General features: G+C 37.3%; 1 protein-coding gene across 1 annotated transcript in view; it reads left to right on the plus strand.

The window, feature by feature from the left end:
• ARHGAP42 (Rho GTPase activating protein 42) overlaps positions 1 to 23,156 on the plus strand; it is a 244,395-nt gene that overhangs the window by 196,354 nt on the left and 24,885 nt on the right. The window contains exons 7-12 of the mRNA XM_028516368.2: positions 460 to 564; positions 2,748 to 2,877; positions 7,473 to 7,573; positions 9,182 to 9,291; positions 11,779 to 11,857; positions 13,239 to 13,278. Of these exons, the coding sequence (XP_028372169.1) occupies positions 460 to 564; positions 2,748 to 2,877; positions 7,473 to 7,573; positions 9,182 to 9,291; positions 11,779 to 11,857; positions 13,239 to 13,278 (565 nt within the window). The remainder of the gene's footprint in view (positions 1 to 459; positions 565 to 2,747; positions 2,878 to 7,472; positions 7,574 to 9,181; positions 9,292 to 11,778; positions 11,858 to 13,238; positions 13,279 to 23,156) is intronic.

Consider the following 23,156-nt stretch of genomic DNA (forward strand, 5'->3'; position numbering starts at 1 on the left):
AGGGAAATGTCTGTTCAATTCCCAAGTCAGTACTGCCACCTTGTGATACGTTCCTTAATTTCATCTGGCCAAACCCTGATTCCTTCTGTTGGGTACTTCTTATCCCTAATTTACTGTTTCAGGCTTCTTCACATCTGCACATTTTATCTCCCTGTTTTAGTTAGAAGCTTTGGTCTTTATCCCCATTAGAGATCTCTCCTCGACATTCAATGCATTTGAATATTTGAGTAGTTAACATGACAGCTGTCCATGACAAGACTCAAAAATTCAATCTCTGAAAAAGGAAGTAGAAATCAGCTTTTGTGTTTTGTGTTTCATATCCATAATTTTAGTGCCAGCTTTGCCAAACAGATTGAAGATTTATTAGCTGAGGAATTAGAATGCAGTGTCATTTCCCCATTTTATTATATTCAATGATCTTTTTTAAACACGTTTTCTTTTTTATCTCTATTTTTGCAGCTTTTATCATTCCTTCAGGGTTTGTTTACTTTTTACCACGAGGGATATGAACTCGCCCAGGAATTTGCACCATATAAGCAACAGCTGCAGTTCAACTTGCAGAATGTAAGACTCTACCTGTTCTTACTGCCTCTCCTTAGTGAACCAGATGGTCACAATGCCACTGGGTTACAACCAAGCCAAGCCTTGGAGTCTTTCCAGAACTCGCCCAAGTACAGTAAAACCTCACTAATTTAGAAAAGCCACATTATAAATTTATTTTAAAATGTGTTGATTTCTAGCTCCTGCTTGAAAGTACACCAGGAAAGAGCCAATCTTAAAGTTTAAAAATGTATATTAGAAAATATCACAAAAATAAATACTACTAAGGAATAGACAGACACCTGGAAGTTTGGAAACTTTTGCCTTTACTCAGTAGACCCATTACTGAGGTGACCTGAGGTAACCTTTGCTTTCTGAGATGGCAGCACTTCTGTAGATTTACGAAATGGAATTTGTACTTTAGCACTCTAAGCTTCCATCTCTGTATGAAATTGCATATAATCTTATATTTATTATTTTCTAATAAATTTAAACATGGTTTGAAATATTCATAAGTGGCTGTTTCAAAGCTTAAGTGAGGATTATTCACAAACATCCTATGTATTTCTGTCAGGGTTTATTTTCTAAAGTTGTCTAATCAATCCTTTTTATATCTGATTGCATAGTTATATAAATTCTGATTTGCATCTGCTGAATACCATATTAAAAAAAATCCTTAACCAACCCATTTCCTTATTATCAAACCTGAGAAATGATGAAGTTCTAATTGTTCATGGTTTTGTATACATGAAAAGTTGTTTCTGAAACCCTGTGTAATAATACTCTATAGCCAAAGAAATTTGGAAAGTGCTAACTTAATTTTTGATAAAAAGCCTGACTTTCACTGTGTCTCTGATTTTTGTCATCATGAAGATATCCAGTAAACAGCTGTAGCTTTCTGGTGTCCCATGAGCAGCATGGAATTGGATGGATTTATTCTACCTGTGTTTTGAATTTTAGCTTTTTACTTAACCTAGATTGTCTTGCAGAATCTATTTTGCATGAAATTCATTCCATTGTTTTTCAATATGGAATGCATTTGGGCTTTTTAGTAAATATTAACAGAAAAATATAAAAGTCAAAGTATTTTATGGTTTACTTCCTATTAAACATAATTATCTTGAGATTCCTGGGATTTCACAAATGGCAAGGAATAGGAAAAAAATCAGATTCTTACATTGAAAAGAGAAAAGTAGCAAAAGTAGCAATTAAGGACATTCCATTTTTTTATTATGGGCCCTAACAAAGTCTTAGAGTTGGATGGTGATGATTTTTGTATATTGTTGAGATAATGTGGCTTGAATGCAAAAGATTTTATAGAGAAAAGCCTTATGCTTTTTATGTTTTACCCCAAGTATTTTTGCTATAACCTGAGTAAACTGTTGCAATAGAAGTTAGAACTTGGAAACCTATTCATTTTCCAAGTTAATTTATATACTGACCTCTTGATAATTGTGTTAGGATTTCTGGAAACCAAACTAAGTGAAGTTTCTTCAAAAGTGTTTGGAATAAGTGTAATGAACTTTTTTTTAAGATTTTAATTTATTTATTTATTTTTAGAGAAGGAAGGGAGGGAGATAGAGAGATAGAGAGAGAGAGAGATAGAGAGAGAGAGAGAGAGACATCAATGTGCGGTTGCTGGGGGTCATGGCCTGCAACCCAGGCATGTACCCTGACTGGGAATTGAACCTGCGACACTTTGGTTCGCAGCCTGCGCTCAATCCACTGAGCTACGCCAGACAGGGCTTCAATGAACTTTTTTTAAATGAGTGCTACATGTATAAAAATAGGTGAATTTGGTTTGTTTTTATCCCCCTAAAGAAATGTAAGTGCCTATGGATCTGCTTTTTCACCTTAAGTATTAGTGATTATAAAATTCTGTTGAATAAATATTACATATTTTTAAATGCTATAATTAGCCACTAAATAATAATGTTAGTGTAACAGGAAAAAAACATATAATTTACATACATACACACACAGATTGGGATTGAGATTGAGACATTCAGAGAGAAACATGCAGAAGTTTCACTAAAGCCATTCAAAATCAGCTGTAGGACTCAACATCCAGGGTCATGGGTATGGGTGAGGAGTGCTGAAATATCAAGGTCATCTTTTGCTTAATTTGCAATTTTGAAACTTTAGCTCTAAGTTGCTTAAAACAGGTAGGAAAGAGTGAATAAAATTGTTATTTTTATTTATTAAAGACAAGGAATAATTTTGAAAGCACTCGACAAGAGGTAGAGCGGTTGATGCAAAGGATGAAATCTGCCAACCAAGATTACAGACCACCTAGCCAGTGGACGATGGAAGGCTACCTTTATGTTCAGGAGAAACGTGAGTCTCAAAGATATGACTTAATGTCTCTTACCCTTACATTCTGTTTCCATGAGAGGTGTCTTGGTTATTTTTTTTTCCTTCAAGTACAAAGACTGAAATCCCTTACAGCTTTATCGTATTTAGTCTGTTCTGCCACCATCAGCACCAAAGCCAGAGAGTTTTTTCCTATTTCACCACCAAGATCTCTAAGTTGATATATTGTTGAATTTGGGACCTACAGCTTTTTTCTGATGATATGGTAACATGAGTTCAGTTTCATAATTTAACTGTGATATCTAATCCCAGTTTAAAGTTTGATGGAAAATTAAAAGTCAAAGCCTTTATTGGGATGAACCATCCTGGTGACTGTGATAATAGTATGCCCTCCAGTGGTGCTACTTCACTGACCTCTGTGTTTCGTCAGTTTTCAGGGGTAAACCTGGCATTGTGTGATGTCAGATTGGCACCCTTTACTGCTTGGGGTTAGGAAATAAGCATCAGACCCAACAGAGCACTATTATAACTGCCTCCTGATTAGAAAGTTTTTCTCACAAAAATAAGATGCCATTCAAAATGGTTTAACCAGGGTTCTCTCTGCATGGTGCCTGTCACTAAGTGGAACCAGTCTGACTAAATTCGCTCTCTAGTTCGAACCAGATATACCCTAAAGCACCATTCTCATACTCTTTGTGGTGGAGGAGCGATTTTTTATTTCCAATCCGTCATGGACACAAAAGCATGTGCTTGCATTTTGCAGTAATGTCAAATTGCTGTGAAAGATTTGAAATGCTTATTTACACTTTACTTTTCTCATTTATTGAGACCTACCAACCACATGAAATAGCACTGCTCTAAAGTTTCCCTGTCAGTCAGTAGACAATAGAGTAATAAAATTGTTTTGATTGGTAAGATATCATAGTTAAAGGGTTTGGGATGCAGAAACTGGAGATAACAGGTCAGCTGTAAGAGTTTTTCACATAGAATGACATGACAGCTAAAATGCAAACCATTTTATATTTGACATGCTCGGTCGATGCTCATTTGTTGGTTGGTTGCACGCAAGCAAATAACGATTTTATCCAACAGACTTGGCAGACATGGACTGGATGGTGGAGGGCTGCTGGCTCGGGAGGTCTGGGTTCTGGGATTTTTCCTTCATAACTGTCTACCTTGACGAGTCTGTTTCCACATGTTAAAATAATAGCCTTAGTGCACCTCCTGTGGTGGGCTCTTAGCAGTACATGCCTTTGAGGCTCTCAGTCAAACTCTCCTCTTTTTGGCATCCTCTTTTTTCTTTTATGTTGCCTTCTTGGTCTCAAGACACTTTCTATCTCAATTTTCTCTGTATCCCCCTGCATTATTTTTACAGCTTTAGTGAGGTACAACTGCCATATAATAAATTGTACATAATTTAAAATGTACAGTTTGAAAAGTGTTGCCATAAGAATGAACCTGTGATGCCATCTCCACAATCAACATAAGGAACATATTCCTCACCTTCTGAAGTGTTTTCATGCCCCGATATAATCCCTCCCTCCTTCCTTTCCCCATTTACCATCCTTCACCCTTCTCCTTTCCTGGGGGTTTAAAAAGAAAAATTAATGGATGTGTATGCCTTTGGAATTGTTTTTACACAAGGGAAAAATATTCAAAGCCCCTTTCTACCGGGAATCTTTGAAAGCATTTATATAATGCAAAAATTTGATCAGCCTAGTAAGACAATCAGCCTACTGATTGTGCTGTTGCTCTCACTGAGAGTCAGTTCGCTGGGAAACAGGAGAGGAGATGAAGAGCATGGATTCGGTGTGTTTATTCCATAGTTGAAGACATGAGTCAAACTCATTCAGTCAGTGACCAGTGATTAGTAGCGACTATCAGAGCTGTAAATTGTGACAAATAGAGATGGCTGTGATGGGGTGGGTCATTGCATTTTGGGCATAGAGCTGTACTTGATCTGGAGGGGTGGTTTCTGTTACCCACCTCTTGGCACACAATAAAGTGTGTGCTAATGGGCTGAGTTTAACCAGGAAGAGCATGGGTCCAAAAAAGGGGGACAGAACTACGTTGGAATTTCCTGCCTGCCATCCGTTAACTAGGTGATTCTGGTTGCAACTTTCTGAGCTCAGTCTCCTCATTCATAAAAGAAGCAGATTTACACCTGTCTTGTAATGAGGTTGCAAGAACTGGAGATAATGTATGTAAAATGTCTATCATTAGTAGTGGTGCATAATAATACTACAATGATTACCATGAGCTTTTACTACTCTGTGCAAATTATATTTATCTCATTTGATTCTTAAAACCACTCTCGAGAAATATTGTTCCCTAAAAAAGAACTCCAATCACATGCCTTATTGATGAAGGAAGTAGTACCATCTGCAGCTCTTATGCTCTGTTTGCTTATATGTAAAATGATATATGTAATGTGACTTAAAAAGTTCTTAGATAAAATTTTGTCACTTAGTAGGTATTCCATGAATGTTTGTTTCCTTCAAATTTGTAAACATTATCTCAGCAACCTCAGATGATTACTGGATAAGATAATTAAACTTGTTTTATTTTGCAGCTTTAGAGCTATAATAAATTTTTACTTTCCAAGTCTTTTTTTTTTAAGGACTTCAGAATTGCTAGTCTGAGAACATCTTCCCTGGCCCAGTGCCAGGCAGACTTTAAAGAAAGCAGCGTGTGTGTGCAGCAGTCTTGAAGATTAAATGCTTGAGATTCTGAACTTATGATGGAGGCAGGAAAAAAACAAGTGAGGTCTAAAATGTCATCAGAGCATGGTGGCAACCTTACTTCAAAATTATGGCTAACATTGCTGCATAAATCGTTAAGTAGTGAAGTCACTGTAAGGATTTCCACACAGTCACTTCCCACTAATCAGCTCTAAGCCTTTAAAGTATTTTACACCACATATAACTGAATTATCAACAAGCATTGTTAAGTATTATAGTGTAAAATGTTCCCCAAACAGAACTGAAGTTAAATGCAATAATCCTTTGTGATTACAAAGTGTACAGCTGAACCTCATAATTTTAAAATCTAGCATGGTTTAAGTATTTGAATCATGACACCATACAGAAAAAAAATTTCAGATGGCTCACGAAACACTTTTCTCAAGAGGTGCACCTCTACATTTCCATTTCTTGCTTTTAAATATATGGTTATAAAACCAAGGCAGCAATAATATTGTACATAATTGTTGCTAGAAAGATCCAGATGTTAAGCAGAATGGGGCCCTTGATAGAGAAATGACATCAAAAACAGGCTGTGTTTTCAACCTGCTGAGCCACTGTGACATTTGGATAGAGGATAATTGGCTGCCCTGTGTGAAGCCCCCCCCCACCTTGGCCGTGGGCAAATTGAACTCTCGATGCATCCCTACCCTATGATGAAGCAGCAGCACCCGGTTCCTTAAGGAGAACAGAGGACAATAGCATGGTGTGCCATGGGGGAGGGTTGCATGGTATGTATGGGGAGAAAAAAAATGAGTCTTATACAAATAAAACTTTCTTGTACTGTAGTAGTGAAACATTTTCATTTTAAGAAGTTATTTGAATTCACTTTTTCTTTGATGAGTGGTAAGAGGAAATAACTCCAAGCTCAATTAAGTCTTAGAAAAAGATGACTGATGTGTTCCTTTATTCATTTGTCAAATATTTATTGAGCGACAGCTTTGTATGTGGCCATGGTCCAAGGGTTAAGAATGCACCAGTCATCAGGACAGCACACTTTCCTACTGCTAGAGACTTAGAGTCTAGTGGCAGAGACAAACAATAAACAGGTCAAATCAGTAAAATTAATTATCATTTAGACAGTGATAACCATTAAGAATAAAGTAAAACAGGAAAGTAAAGCAAGAAATATCAAGGTAGGGTGTTGCTATGTAGCTCTCCTATAGCTCTCTCTACAGGAAAGGTGGTATCAGTAAGGTGACATTTAGGAAAAGACCTGAAGGAAGTGACAGTGCAGATACCTGAAAGAAGAGTAATGCAGGTTGGGCCACAGCAAGTTCAAACGCCCTGGGGTCGAAATGCATTTACTATTTTCAAGGATCAGCAAGGGGGCCAGAGTAGCTGGAGCAGAGTGTAAGCCAGGTGAGATGCATAATGAGGGGCCTTGTGAATGTTTACTTTGGTATTTATCAGGAGTGATATAGGCAATCACTGGAGAGCTTTGCACAAAGGGGTGAACTGAATGGCCTTGCTCAATTTTTAGTAGGATATTTCTGGCAGTTTTAAGAATAGAGGATAAGGAGGAGACCAGTGATAGTAACTCAGACTGTCATTTCTCATTCTTCCTATTTCTGTGGAATATAAGTATACCCCCTTCTACAGATAAGATCACCGCAGTTCAGATCTAAGGTAGCCCTAAGGTAGCCCTTGAGTTCACAGAGTGTCAGAGCTGTGGGTAAAGCCCAGTTGTTTGAGGCCGAAGCACTCAGCCCTGCACCACTCTCTGTCCATTCTTGCCTTTCGCACTCCCATTCAGTGCACGTTTCAGACCTACACGGTCTGTGGAAATCCTCCATTGTGTATCACAGCATCAAAACTGTGCAAACTTGGACACCCATCATTTCTTAACAGCCCATAATGTTTGTCTCCTTACGTTAGGACCACTTGGTTTTACGTGGACTAAGCATTACTGTACATATGATAAAGGAAGTAAAACATTTACAATGAGTGTCTCAGAAATGAAGTCCAGTGGGAAAATGGTGAGTGTTCGTCTTTTGTTTTTATTTTTAATTCTTGTTTTTATTTAAGAAATGGAAGTAAAACAAACAAAAAAATCATATGTGCTTGCTTTTCTAATAAATATGCATGCAGTTTTTAAAAATTAAAAAGTCTCTCTCACTTTAGTGACCTTGATAACTTAAAAGGGGTAGCCAGGATTTCCTTTGTCTGCCATGGAATGTTTAGAAGCAGCTGAGTTAATGGTAGGGATCCTTCCATTGAGGTGTCATCTCACGGCCCTGGAAGCACATTGTTCCTCTGCTGTTGCTTGGCCAGTAGCCCAGGAGGGACTCCTGTCAGAGGCTGGAGCAGGCCCAAGGATTCCGTCTGGCCCCAGGTGGCCTCTCTGGGAGACTGCCTTTGCCCCGAAAGCCTTTGCCTCTTCTGCATTGTGTACTGTTAGCTGAAATGCTGGCCAACAAAGTTTCTTAGAAGAAATCGGCCAGTGCTCATTTACCCCAAATGTAAATTGGTCACTGAATGTCTTGTGTGGCTAGCGAGCAGGACGAAACATAGTGTACTTGAAAGATGACTTCGTCTGGCCTTCTTTGAATAGATTAGAAAATCACGGTGGTAAAAGTAAGTGACACGCCCAGCTAAGTTGTGGTGTAGATTGTGGCAGGTCCACATTGGTCCTTAGACACACGCTCGTGCACAACAGTTGAAACCCACTGTGCTGGGGCATTCGTTAGTCTAATAATTCAGTTGGAGAGACATCAAATAAAGGACGGCACACCAGACGAAAGGAAACCTTAGATCGCCACCATCATGAGAAGTCATTAAATGCTATAACCACACCTAGTTTCTACTCTAAAGGTTTCATAAGAAAAGATATTGCCAGAAAGTTAGCTTATGTGATAGTCAGTGAGCTAATAGCGAATAGACCCAGCCAAAGTGCTGTTCTTAAGTCTGTGATACTTGCAACCAAAAGGAATAGAATTAATCGGACATTGGGCAAACATCCCCCTTAAAAATGGCATCTCAGGTATGGAAGAAAATTGTATCTATTGAGCATATGTTGAATCCTGTCCAGAGTGTCAGTGTCAGCAGCGGGGCAGCAGTTGGTTAGGCGGGAGAGCACTGGGACTTGACTGACTTTGGTGACTCTCTTGAGGTTTTCAGGCAGCTCTAAATGAGGTTGTCATTTAATGCTGAGAGGCTCTAGTGCAGAGACACACAAACACACACATCTAGGAAATACTGATTCAGAACAGTCGTGTTGTGTCCTGACAGACATTTGAGATGTCTAATTGTGACATTGCCATAAGTCTGCAATTTCATACCTTTTCTAAATCCAGAGACCTAAGGCATATATATATATACTAGAGTGCAAGTTAACATTGTAAGTCAATATGTTGAAATGAACTGGACAGGCATGTCACAGAAGTTTTTGATAACACACATAAATGCAATTAACTTATTAATGAACAGTTTGGTGTGTTATAACTGAGCAGAAGTCTTGTTTATATGACCTTGATGCATAACCTGTGCTCTAAGTTTACATTTCAGTGCAGCACTTCCAGGTGGGAGATTGAATACTTTTCGGTTCACCGTGTCATTGTGTCCTTACGTGTCCCTTCTGGTTTCAGAACGGCCTTGTTACCAGCTCTCCAGAAATGTTTAAGTTAAAATCTTGTATCCGACGGAAGACAGATTCAATTGACAAGCGATTCTGCTTTGACATAGAAGTAGTGGAAAGGTTTGAGCTTTTCTGTTTACTTTATATTTAGTTGTTTCTATGTTTAAATATAAATATGAAACAGCATACAAGTGCTTTTTCCAATCTCTTTTTTTAAAATGTGCATGTTTATTTCATTCTTTTACATATTCAACAGATAAATATTGTATGATGCTTTCAGAAAAATAAATCAGACTAAAAATGCTAGCGAAAAGTAACCACTCAGAGAAGAATCTGGAAAATGAGTAGAAATGACTGCATCAGGGGGAAGGGCATGTTGTGGACTTCGGGTCCCCGCACGAGGAGTGTGACAGCACTGCTCCTGGGTCAGCCTGCTTGCAGACTTTTGCGAAGCCTAGGGGTCCTGCTTCCCAGGAATAATAGGACACAGCTGGGAATGTCATCAGCTCCTTCAGCCAGTGAAGTTCAGTGTGTACCCCTGTGCAAAGCACTATCCTGGCCATTCTTAGTCACAGGATATTGAATACCCATAAATGTTGTGCACCCAAGTTTATAACCTAGTGGGAATATTTAGCTCTTCTTCTCTCTTGTATCAATACAGGCAGAATAGAAACAAAATGAGAAGGGGTGTGCTTCTTGATTTTTGTTCTAGTCCATGCTCTGTTTTTCTCCCCCTGCATTACTACTACATTTTCTCAATACTCTAGCTTTGTATGTGGGCTCTGTATACACTAATACATAATGTATGTACTCTCACATATTAGATACACTGTAGTTTATGTGTACTGTAGCTTGTAACTATCTAGTAGGGCAAGGCCCCCATTCTTATGCTTCTTTAAAATTGTTACCTACTTTGGCCCTGTGTTCTCACATGCTATAGATCTGCCTACTAAGTTTCTCTTCCTCTTCAAAAAAATCCTTTTGGATTTCTGACTGGAGTTACATTAAAATTATTAAATAATTGATGGAGAATTGAACTCTCCTTGAAGATATATACATATATATATTTTTTAGATTTACTCCTGGGTATTTTCTTCTTATTACAATTCTAGAATTCTTTTCACTAGTAGAAGCTTTTTCTTTTCTAAATGGTTGAGACTAGTGTATAGAAAAGTTATTATTTACTTTTATATGCCAATCTACATACAGCATAGTTGTTGAACTTCTTACTGGTTTTAACAATTTTGTGGTAGGAACTTCTTGATTTTCTTTTTTTTAAGATTTTATTTATTTATTTTTAGAAATGGAAGGGGGGAGAGAGAGAGAGAGAGAGAGAGAGAGATCAATGTGCAGTTGCTGGGGGTTATGGCCTGCAACCTAGGCATGTACCCTGGCTGGGAACTGAACCTGGGACACTTTGGTTCCCAGCCCGTGCTCAATCCACTGAGCTATGCCAGCCAGGAACTTCTTGATTTTCTATGTAGGCAAACACCAACATGTTAGTGATCTCTCCTTTTTTATTTCAGCCTTTTCCAGCTGTATGATCTTTGGGTACATTGTTAAACTCTGCCCTAGTGGTCTCCTTTGTAAGATAAGGGCAGTAAGTACCCACCTCAAAGGAAACAACACAGGGCCCTGCACATAATAAATAGCCAGCAAGTGTTGATCGTTGTTATTTTATTATTGTTGCTGTCACACTGATTCAAAGATAAAGTTATCTTAATTTTTATATATTGAGTATTTTTTTCTTTTTCTGATGATCTAGTGCCCTGTTTACAGAAGAGCTATATCTCTTTATCACAGTTTTAAGTCATTCCAGGTTTTTAAACATACAATATTTAAATGAGATTTCCTTCTGTACCTCTTCACAAAGCCCTCTCTGATTTCCTGTTTAAATATATTTTCTGAACAATCTGCACTGTTAACAGGTTAATTCCAGTTTTTGGATTCATATCTTTTTCTCCCTTGTATCAGTTTCCTTTTTCTCTTTGCTCGCTCCTTCTCTTGAAATATATCCTTGAGTAACTATTTCAGAGTGGGTACATGGGAGGTCATTGTTTTTAAATGTAGTAATTTTAATATTGTCAAGATCATGGTATAGATAAACACTTTGGTTTTAATATCTTAATAATTAACTAGTTATGGTATGAGGCTTTCCATATTGCTAAAAACCAACTGTGATTTTTAGTGACTACACTGTGCCACATTTAGGTCATAATCTGAATTATTCTGGTATTATAGAATGTTTAGGTGGTTTTGAACTTGGATGAATGTAGCTATCCTCCTTTTTGGTCATTTCAGAGAAAATAATTTGAAGCTACCTCTTTCAGACAGTCCTGTACCCAGAATGCTAAGTGGTTTTACTACCTGTGATCATTTGTGTGTGTGTTAATGTCTACAGTGATTTTTCTGAAAGACACTTCTAGGTCAATTTTTTAATTTTTCTTTCCTTCTCTTTTCTATCTTTTTTTCTGTTTTCTATTTCATTTTCCTCTTTCCTGGTTTTTCTTCAAATTTACTTCTATAGCTAAATAAAAATTTTAAAAATCATAAGTGTGCAAAGAAATAACAGGAATAAATGGAACGTATAAAATATTTGTTTGCTAGGCATGGCATCATCACACTGCAGGCCTTCTCCGAAGCTAATCGGAAACTCTGGCTCGAAGCCATGGATGGGAAAGAACCAGTAAGCATATAACACATTTCACTTCAGTTTTATTGTTCTGATAATTACAAAGTGCACCTGAAAAAAATAAAAAACCAAGCACATCTGAATTTTTTCATATGTCTGTAGTGAATTGGGTAAGTTAAAGTAGCAGATGAGAGGAGAAGCTCCCTGTACGTCTAGTGCTGTCTCGTTCACTGGCACACGATACCAGCTTTATAGTTTGTTTCTCAGGAGGACTTTCAGGACTAATTGAAAACCCTAAAATTTTTTTTTAGTTACTCATAATCATTAATTTGGCTGTACTGATTGGATTATTCTATTCAGTTAATAATTATTGAACGTCCACTCTTTGCAAGGCCTGTGCTAGGCTTTGTGACCAGCGTGACAGACAAGTTTCAGAGTAGGAGCTAACCCGGCAGTTTCACTTGATGAAACTCCCTGTGGCCGACATTTTGTCCTCATGCACATCCTTATTTTTCTAATAGTTATTTTGGTGCTGGACCGATAACTTACATTACAATTGTGAGGGGGGCGTATGCAAAAAGGAATAAATCATTAATCATCGTCCTTTTTCTTCATGGAAAACATGCCCTTGGATGGTTAGGGGGATGAGCACACAGAGCGAATATGGGGCCCCATCCTGTCCTTTGAGAACTGAACTTTAGATGGCAAAGAACCTTGAACAGCCCTGTGCGAAGTACCTATGTGACAACAGAGCTGAACAAAATGTGGTCTCCAGACTTCGAGAGCATCCCTCACAAGGTTACTGGGCCACAATGAGATGAATGCAGACATTATGATTAAATATCTGGAAAATTTTGTAGCAATTTGAAGAAGTCATTTTCTATTTGTGGAACTTAACAAAAAACTTGGAATCTGCATCTATTCTTTATTATGTTTATGCTATTTTAATTTTATTGTAATTTATAAAAATAGCAGTCAATGACAGATTTGAAAATTAAAAATAAACTTCACCACTAATCAAAAGGCAAGACCTGACCTAGTGCAGATTTAGAAGACAGAGTGATAGCTCAGCAAGTACTAGTTAGGATTGTACATGCTGAGAAGAAAACACTAAGCAGATAATTGCAGTAAAGAGCAATCAGGTAAAATACATCATGAGATATTTCCTCAAGAAGGTCCATTGTGTACCCTGTTACAGGATAGATTGAGATTTGTAAATCAGATGGAAAGAGGTGGAACTCAGCCCAGGGCAGGACAGCAAGCACAGAATGGGGGGCAGGACTGTTACAGGGTCAGGAGGCAGCACTGTGGATGCAGCAGTAGTAGGACCTTGAAATCAGGACACTCCGGCAGTGTATCACTGTACCAGCACCACCTGGCAATCTGCAGCCCCTCATTAACTGCAAGTAACTGGTTGACTTCCCTTGTTTTTTAGATTTATACCCTGCCTGCCATTATGAGCAAGAAAGAAGAAAGTAAGTAGTTTTAATAATTATTTGAAGTTGTATCATTTTATCACAAAGCTATTATGTGATATTTAGAGTTCATTAATATTAAGAGAAATATTAATTATATTTATTATTTAATAGAAAAATGATATTAACACATCAGTATTGGATGGTTCATGGAACTTGAAGTTTTCATTCAAAGAAGTTTCTCATGTTAAAACCACTAACTATTGATGCTATAGTGACCAAAATTAAGTTTTCTTTTCTTTTTTCTTTTTTTTTCTTTGATATTTACTTACAGGTATATATTTTGCTTTATCCTAGAAAGAGATTTGACACAATTGATATTTAGTTTGATTTTTTTTAATGGCAGTAGAAGGCTTCTTTACCTTATTTTCCCTGCTCCAACTTACAAGACTGAAGATGTAAATGCTTTGTGCTGGTTTTAGGAGATTATGCTAAAGATTATGCCCAAGAATGTGAAATACAGGGACATCGTCATGACACCTGGGATATGTAGTAACACATTGTCACTGTGTTACTACTGAATCTTTAGCATCAGACCATTCTCGATAAATGCACTTTATTTGTTTTCAATTACATTCTAAATCCTCACTGATTATCTTTTACCTCTTGCCACCCTTTACACTTGACTATTTTAGTATATATTTTATATGTACTTTATGTTGTTAGATTATTTGACATTTAAAACTAGTTTGTGTATTTGTTTCCAAGTTGGTGTGTGTATCTTTTAAAGCAATTTTAAGCTTTATTTAACTCAACTGACTTCTCTCATGATGTCTAAATTTATTTTTAAAATAGACTTAATAACCTTGACTTTTAATTTTCTGTTAACATGCAAGGTAAGAGCTGAGTGAAGATAAAAACTGGGTGGGAAATCACTCATTTGAAAATCATAAATATTGAGTGTATGAAAAAAGCCATCATCTTAATGGAATGAAATTCTTCCTAGGGATTAATTTCAAAAGTTATCCAAAGAAAATGCATGAAAATACCTTTAATATTAAAGATTTAAAAAGTACTCCCAGTGTTTATTCTTGCATTTCTTCCTTTATTGCTAATCAAGGAAAGTGATTAGTATAGCATCTTTGGCTACCCACTTGTATCTAATCACAGAAACATTAACAAGTGGATTAAGAGTTTTGTAAGTACTGAATGTTTATTTTAACAAATTACCTAAAAAATAATCTGTTGTATAATTTGCATTTGAGCAGAGTTTGAAATGTGTTTTCTAATATTGGTTTTATTACATATCCATTATAAAGACAGTCCTTTCAAATTCACATGACCTGCTGAAGAATAGGACCTTCTTGGAAAACAACTGAACCTACATTTGGTATCGAATTAGGCTTTGAATGGGGACATGGCCATGTCAGTTAGGATATATTTGGTACTTAATGCACCTCGGAAGCAGTGTTTCTGTCATAAGTAGGAAATATGAAAGTTATCAAATGTCCTCATTCTGTGATGGAGGAAGAGTTACTTCTTCGTGCCATAAAAACTTTGTCTTCCTGAAATCAACTTTTCTATAGTCTTAGCCACCTGAAACATCACTATGCCACCATGTGTAATTATAAAAATGGGTGGGTTTTTTTTGTGTGTGTGTGGTTTGTTTTTTTTTTTTCCCAGAAAAACAGGTGTCCTGGAGTCCATGTGTTTGTGTCATTTCTTGCATTCTGGCTTTTTGTCTAGTGTGTTAGTTTCTGACCCAGTTCTCTGAGCTGTGACAGATCCCTCGCTCCTTCTCGTTACCGTACTCAGCACGGGCTGTCAGTGGGTTGTGTGCTCAGCACATAACTGGACTTATTCTTACTCTTGGTGCCAGTAGACTTTTATTGTCCAATGGGAGATTTTGATCATCGAAAGGAATATTACGGTTCCCTTTGCTTTATTAATACGTAGGGCTTCAACTCAACAAATCTTAGCCTTAAAGTTTCCTATTATTTATCTTAAGCTATATTTTTTCTTTAAGCTTGTTTTTAATCACCATACAGATCTTGTTTTATATAAATACACTAATTTTGAAAAATAAGTTTTTAGTTTATTTTTCATACATTTAAGAGAATTCAAATTTAATCAATTAAGCTTCTTTAGATCATACTATAATTAAAAAAACTAGTAAATTTCATTCTCTAAATGCAAGACCCTAATAAGACAAATTTGTGGTTCTGGCTAATACAATCTTCCTAAACACCTGGCAACTTCTGTGATCTAGTAAATTGGCTGGTAAATGCAGAGATTAATATTCTTTTAAGCATTCTAAATATATTACACACAACATTATGTAGTAATTTCAAAATGTTTTACTATGTGACATAAAGCCAACTTATTCAAAATTTCATTTGTTTTTAGTTGTTTTCACACATTCTTGGAGATTCAAACAGAACCACCCAAACAGAATTGCCACCACTCAGTTGAAAAATCAGGAGGACTGTGGCATGTGCCCCCAGTTAAAGACGCTGCGTAGTGGAGGCACAAGGTTGAACGTGCCATCTAAAACCAGGTTTCCTTTAGCTGGGTTGGACTTTGTGGTGCTGCCTGGTTGCATGCGCAAGGCTTTCTAAGCACTTCTCCATCCAGCAGGCATTGAAGAACCTTCCTCTAAAATGACCTGGCTCTCAGACTGGTCAAGGAGCTTTCCAGGTTCTCAGAATTTAATTTCTTTTTGCATGTAATTGTGAATAGTCTACTACATCAAGGCCTGAAATTTATTAATGTCACTGAATCTCTCAGAGTTTAATTTTACCCTTTTTCTTTTTTATCACATCTTATATTGGTCACTATTTTTCTAGTGATTTAATGACTCCTAGGATTTTCTGAACACGCAGCAGGCGGTATTTCAGATTCAAGAACCATGGTCCTGTTAAATTAAGAGCAGAATTATGTTTTCTTCCCAGTGACGTATCCAGAATATTGTCTCCATTCAAAATTATATTCCAGTGATGGCAAGGTTCTCAGACCTCTTTCTAAGTCTTGAATAAATCATGCAAGCTCATCATGTTCAGAGTTCAGAGCAGCGTTTGTCTTTATGTTTGCCCTTTCCACACATCATTTCACACATACTTATCCTGTTTATTGATATTGATCTCTATTTCCCCTTTTCACATTTGACCCCTCAAAAGTGGCATTATGTCAATTTCCGTATGTAACATCTCACTGTTGGTATTTGAAACCAGTACTGTCCTTGATTCATTTGCTACCTCGAGAAGTGCTTTTTTTGTAGCTCCGGTCTTTTAGTTGGATTCTGTTTATCTTCAAATAATGTTGTCTTTCCTTTGGAAGCTCAGTTTTGCATGAAACGTGTGTTTTGAACTGCTGGAGATAATAACAAGGCTTAGAATGGTAAAATATAAAACTCAGATAAAAATTTGTTTTGAACATTAACCATTAAAAGTTGTCTTAATGTCTGTGCTGAAACCCTACAAGCAACAGCATCCTAAAATAGGGCCATTCTGTGCATATACAGAGAACACATGCTGTGAAGTGAAGAATAAAACTACGCTGTCATTCTAGAGGAATGAGACTCTCTTTACAAGCCTAACATGAAAAAGCCTCTCTACTTTCTGGTTACTCTTAATTTACTGTTTTCAGAGAAAAGATGCCTTGCCATGCATAAAATTAGAGTAATTTAATGAAGAAGGAAGGTTTGACTCATCTTAATGAAAAAAAAATACATGAAGAAAAAAAAACTCCTAAAGATATTGGTCATTTATAGGATATAGAATCCACAAATATTTTTCGGGTTGTAAAATATGTCACCATATTTTTTTCTTGTAATTATAAGCCTTTGAGAATTAATTCATTTTAAGAACAGCAGTGCCTATCCTCGATATTAAGCAGATGCTATTGAATTAAGATTAGAACTAAACTGTCCCTGAAGCTATGCAGTTGGGGATATTTTGTTAAAGGACAGCTTACCAATAGTTCTTCATTATTCTGTATTTGAGCCCATCTGTTAAAGAAGCAAATAATCATTGTTGACACACATTTTTGTCCCAAGACTTCCGTTTGGGGACTGTTAACAGGCGGAGAGGCAGTAGTCATTTTTTGACAGGCTTTCTCTCTCGGACACTCTCTGTTGGTGCCCTGAGTCTTGACCCCACTCAGACGTACGTTCTGTGCAATGGCTTTTTAGCTGGTCTTTCTGCCCCATGTCTGAAGAAAGTGAAAATTGTGAAAGAAAGGTTCTCATTCTCTCATATAATTCAATTCAACCATAGTCCATTGTGTACCTCCTTCACTCCAGGTAGTGTGAGTAGAAAAAAGGAATTCCTTTCAAATGAGGATTCTGTTAATAAAAATCATTATAAAATTGCGATGACAGCTGCCTAACACTCAGTCCTCATGTACAAAACCTAAGGGATTGGACCAGAAAATACTTGCAGAATTTCTCAACTGCTCTAAATGTCTTCCATTGTGTGTTTCAGTGTCTTTCCCCCATGTGCCTGAGGAGCATATTCCCAACGAGAAACGGAAAGATGAAGTTCATTCTTCATATCTTAGGCAGTTGACACCTGTTGCAAATGTTACTGAGTTTCATTCTTCTGTTTAGATAGTTTAGTTGAAAGTTCTGAGACATCCCTTGGTTATAGCCTCCTCCTTCACCACATCCTCCTCCAGGCTGCTGATCACATAGAGTTTTGTTTCCATCACTGAGACCCAGGAAGAGAGTCAGATCACAGGTGCCCTTGGTGAGCAGAGCAGGGAGAAGGAACAGTGTGGGCCAGGGCTGTAGAGAATCGCCTGCTCATCCTTTGGGAGAAGAGAAAGCATCATATGGTTATCGCAAACACCAGTTAATGCACTCATTTCGGTCTTTTCTTTCTTTCAGGCAACGTAGAGTATGGTTGTCTGTGATAAGGGTCCTTTTAATCTGAAATGGCAGATAGAAAATTGAATTAGAAATTAAAGACAAGTGTTGCTTTGTTTTGTCAACCCTGAGAATGTATTGTATGGCCAAATAGATTACATCAGTAAGGACATGCTGGGTTTTTAATTACTGGGAAATTGAAGGTACAAGGACTTTTGCTTTGTTAGTTGAATGGAAGACTATTCTTTTTCTTTTCCTCATGGCTGTTTGAATTCTGTTGAGATTAATAGCTTTTGTGCTGCCAGGCTGCCTATGGAAACTTTATTCAGTTTCCATAAAAGCTTTAGCCCTGAATAGTTTCCAGAGGGGGGAAGAAAAAAAGCAATGTTTACACTTAACTTTGATTGACTAAGTAAAGTTTCTTTAGTTGGCCTTCCTTCTGCTTCTACACCTGAAGGTCCAGCATCATTAATATTGTAGGAATTTGGTGGTAGTTGTATTCTGTTTGTCTCTCTGGGCCTTTCTGTAACAGGGAGACACAGGGCTGGGGTAGGGGCCCTGGTGAGGCATTGATGAGCGCTAACCTTTATAGAAGCCATCAGAGAGGGTACTTGAGCAAGCCAGGTACAAACCAGTGACTACCAAGCCACCTAAGCATTTAGTGGCTGCCTTGATTCAGCGATCTGTACTTCTCTGTCCTCTGCTGTTGTAGCAGGAGTACCTTGTCCTATACTAAAGGAGAATCATAATAAATTATAAGCCTTCAATGGTGTGAGGTGTGATTTGATTTATTAAGAACATCTTCCATTGACATTTCATTTGAACACTAAGTTAAGGAGTTCCTAGTTTTTCTTTTTTAAGCTCTAGAGAATGTGTTTTTGTTGGATTCTCATTAGCACTGACATTAAGTCTAGTAACCCCTTCATGGCTTTGCAAGGTTTTCCTTTACAGAATTTGTGTTTGCCCCTGACTTCCCTCAGAAACATCACTCAATGCCACTGCCTTTACATCAGTCACTGAGAGATGGAGTGCTCTGTAGCCTGTTTAAGCCACCTTTTGTTCTTCTCCTTAGACCTCAGCAGAAACTTCTGGGTGCTTGAGTGATGGCAGCCATGAATGGGCACTGCCACACTGCCCTTTGCTGCCTTTTTATATGAATTGGTGAGTCAGTAGCCAAAAAAAAAAATGGATGCATCCCAGTTAAGCAAGGAAAAGTTACTTGTGTGCTATTGACTTTATTTAATTTAGGCCTTTTTGTCACAGCAAACTCACAATGTCTTACATCAGAAGGGGTTAGGCTATGCTGCTGTAATGGATGATCCTCAAACCTCAGAGGCCTCCCACAGTCAAGGTTCATCTCCTGACCATGACACCTGTCCACACAGGTCAGCTGTGGCTCAAGGCCTTAGATGTAGTGTTCACTCTGGAACCCAAGCTCATGGAATAGCCTCTCTCTGTCATTCTTGATCTTGTGCCAGAGGGAAAAAGAACTGGGCCAGCTACATACTAGTTCTCAGTGTCTGCTGGATAATGACATTTGTCATTTCCATCCATATTTCATTGGCTAGTGCACATCACATGACCACGCTCTTTGAGGGAGCTGACAAGCATAATTTGTAGAGAGGGGCAACACATTTGGGTGAATAGTAATTCTAGACTACTTTAGTCTGTTCGGTTCCAGTGAGAGGATGTGCTTGTTCATTGTGATTTGTTGAAGTATAATGAGAATATAGGGGCACTTACTAGTATACAACTTATTTTTTCAGTTGCCACCTAGTTTCACAGGGCCCAAATGGATTATGTCTGATCTGTGTTTGTTCAAAGAAGCAGATCATTGCTCTAGCCCCAACTATTTTTAAAATAAGTAATATATATGCCTCTTTGAAAAACCATAGTCCAGGCAGACAATTCCTTAAGCCCAGTGACTATAGCCATACCCAGAAAATACCTGGTTTGTGTAAATCATGTACGCACAATAGTTGTATTCTCCCATAGCCAACACTGATGGTGATGACAATAGCTAATGCTTCCATAGCACTTACTATATTTCAAGCACTATTCTAGGAGATTTGCAAGCATTGATGCATTTCATCTGTAAATAGCCCTCTGAAAAAGATACTGCTATTAATCTTATTGTATTGAAGAAGAAACTGAGATACAGAGAGATTAAAACTATGCCTAGTAACGCAACTGATAAGTGGGAAAGTAACTACTGTCCCTTTCATCTGAGTAGAACTACTGACTGACATTTTTCATTGTTTCTTCTGTTTTCATGTATACAGCAGTGCTGTGTGCACAGGTGTACATGGAGAAGGAAACTAGCATTTAATTAGGTTAGTTCCTTTGGTAGGAACTCCTCAGTGCTTCAAGTAGTTTTATCTTACTACAAACATTTAACATGTATTATTATTATTTTCCTCATTTTATAAATGAAAAACTTGAGTTCATAGAAGTTAGTAGGCATATTCCCATTCATACGGTAAACTTGAGCTGAGATCCAACCCCAGGTTTGTCTGCTCCAAACAAAGCTGAGCACTATCTCTACAACATGGAACCTCCCTATACTCTCAGGCAGTAACAAAGATTGTTCAAAGAAAACAAAAAAAAGGCATGGTTATTTTTGCCAACATGATATTTTTCCACATCTCTAAATTGATTGATAGTGTTTCATTTACTCAAATGAATAGACCTAAAGTACAAGATCCATGGGACTTACTAGGACAGTGGCACCCATGGAATGACCTGGCAGTAGGAGTTAATGTCCGCCAGGTTGTATTCCTCATAAAGAACCTGTGTCATATTGGTGTGTTTAGAACAGTCTGGGATGCCCTGGGTGATGTGGCTCAGTGGACTGAGCGCCAGCCTGGAACCAAACAGTCACTGGTTGATTCCTAGTCAGGGCACACACCTGGGATTCAGGTCAGGCCAGGTCCCAGTAGGGGGCATGCCATGCAAGAGGCAACTGCACACTGACGTTTCCCTCCCTTTCTTTCGTCCTCCCTTCTCCTCTGTCTAAAAAGAAATAAAGTCTTAAAAAAAAAGAACAGACTGGGATATTGCTGCCAAATATCCTGTATACCTTCAATATGTAGCGTTGCTATCACTTACTTTTGTCAAAACAGATACTTAAATTCTGTTTTCCTATATCACAATTATCTTCACTCATTTTGCCATGGGCAGGTTTCATTAAAAAATTTCAATGAAATTTTTCAAAAATGAATTTCTCTTTTAAACTTTTTTATTGAAAAGTTGAACAATGTGACCTGAAGAACCCAACACTGTAAATGTCAGGAAATAGAATACTTTTAGTTGATATAAAAATGCTAGTGTATTGTTTTTATGTAGGATTACATTTTAGGGCTCAGTTTTTGTTGTTAAAAATGAAAATTAATCACTGATTCCTCATTTCTTTGTTCATTTTATATTGGTTCCTCACCTCTCCACTCACTTGTTTTTCTGTGTCCAGTAACTACTTAAAATTTTTTGGAATGTATAGTGTATAAAATGCTTAGCATGCTGGGTTACTGGAAACAAGTAATTACTTCTTGGGGTCCAGAAGGAGCTCTGCTCTCATGTTTGTAGTCAGCTCTAATCAGATGCTTGTTCCACGGCCATTCCTTCTCGTATGGTGAGTGCATGCGAAGCACTCGCTGAGTGCTGGCTGCTTGACCAAGGCCCTGGGGACACATAAGTAAATGAGCCAGTTCATATTGGCAGTGACACGTATTTCAGTTTTGGTATTGTTATATTTTTTAATTTATTAGAATTTTTTTAAATGTCTTAAGAACTAACTTTTTCCCCCCAAGATTAAATAGTTCAGCCCTGGCTGTGGTGGCTCTGTTGGTTGTAGCATCGTCCCATAACCAAGAGGTTGCCAGTTCAGTTCCCTGTCAGGGCACGCACCTAGGTTGCTGGTTTGATCCCCAATCCACCCATCAGTGCTCCTCTCAACCAGTTGATGCTTCTCTCTTGCATCAGTGTTTCCCTGTTTCCCTCTCCCTCTCTCAAACAACAATGAATAAATGTCCTCCAGTGAGTGTTTAAAAAAAAAAGTATTAAATAGTTCTAAAGCCCGATGAATAAAAATGATGATTTCTACCTTTGTTCTCTTCTTTTTACTTGCAGTTTGCATGTAAAAAAGTTAGAGTTTTTTCCCTAAGAAAAAATACCCTCAAATTATTGCATTGTAAAAAATTGGGTCATATCCTGTGAATTATTTTTTTCACCTGACTGCACATAATAATCATCCTTTCATGTCAGTGCCTCTAGTTTTGGGCGCCACAGATTTCTTAGACCTTTCAGTTGATGTGGTTTATAGTGGTTTTCTATGTGCAGGATTTCTTTAAGTTTTTCATCTGTTGCTAGCACTCCTTGATTTTTTTAGCATAATTTTTATGTATATATTTTGTCTTGGATCCATGTTGAGCTACATGAATGTGTTTATCATCTTTAAATAGAAGCCAGTTTTAATTTTTTATTAGTTTGAATTTTCTTAATATATTATTATTTGGGAATATTAAGATACCACAACTCTACCACATGTGATGAAAAAATTCATTATAGCACAAAAAATTTGAGTTTTTCTTCTGAGTGTCACTTGTTATTCTTAAAACCTTTCTCTTAAAATAAGTAATCTATTTTGGTCAGGTCCCAAAACTTTAAATAAAATAAGAACTGATTTAAAGAAAATCTGGCATAAAGCAATGAAAATAAATTGCTACTTCATAATGTAATAATAATATTTGTGGGATTTTTAGTGACTGACTAAGGTTACTTTGAATATGATACAAAATGCAATAGAGAGAAAGTTGGGTTTGGAATCAAGAAGCTTAAGTTAGAGCCCTGGCTCTGGGTTTAGAACAATGGAAATGAATTTTCAGCATCCCAGTGAGTCATCTTAAGAGTGCACAGCTTTCTCTCTGTGTCACAATGTTGTTGTGAGAATCACATGGGAAGGAATTTGTGAATAGCTTTGTGATATGGTTATTAACACACAATAAAAGTTTATTCTTATTGTATTTGCTTTTATTATCTATAAAAACATGTAGTGAAGAGTATTGCTGATTTTAGGAAA

The sequence above is a fragment of the Phyllostomus discolor genome, chromosome 6 (assembly GCF_004126475.2).
Source record: "Phyllostomus discolor isolate MPI-MPIP mPhyDis1 chromosome 6, mPhyDis1.pri.v3, whole genome shotgun sequence".
Lineage (NCBI taxonomy): Eukaryota > Metazoa > Chordata > Mammalia > Chiroptera > Phyllostomidae > Phyllostomus > Phyllostomus discolor.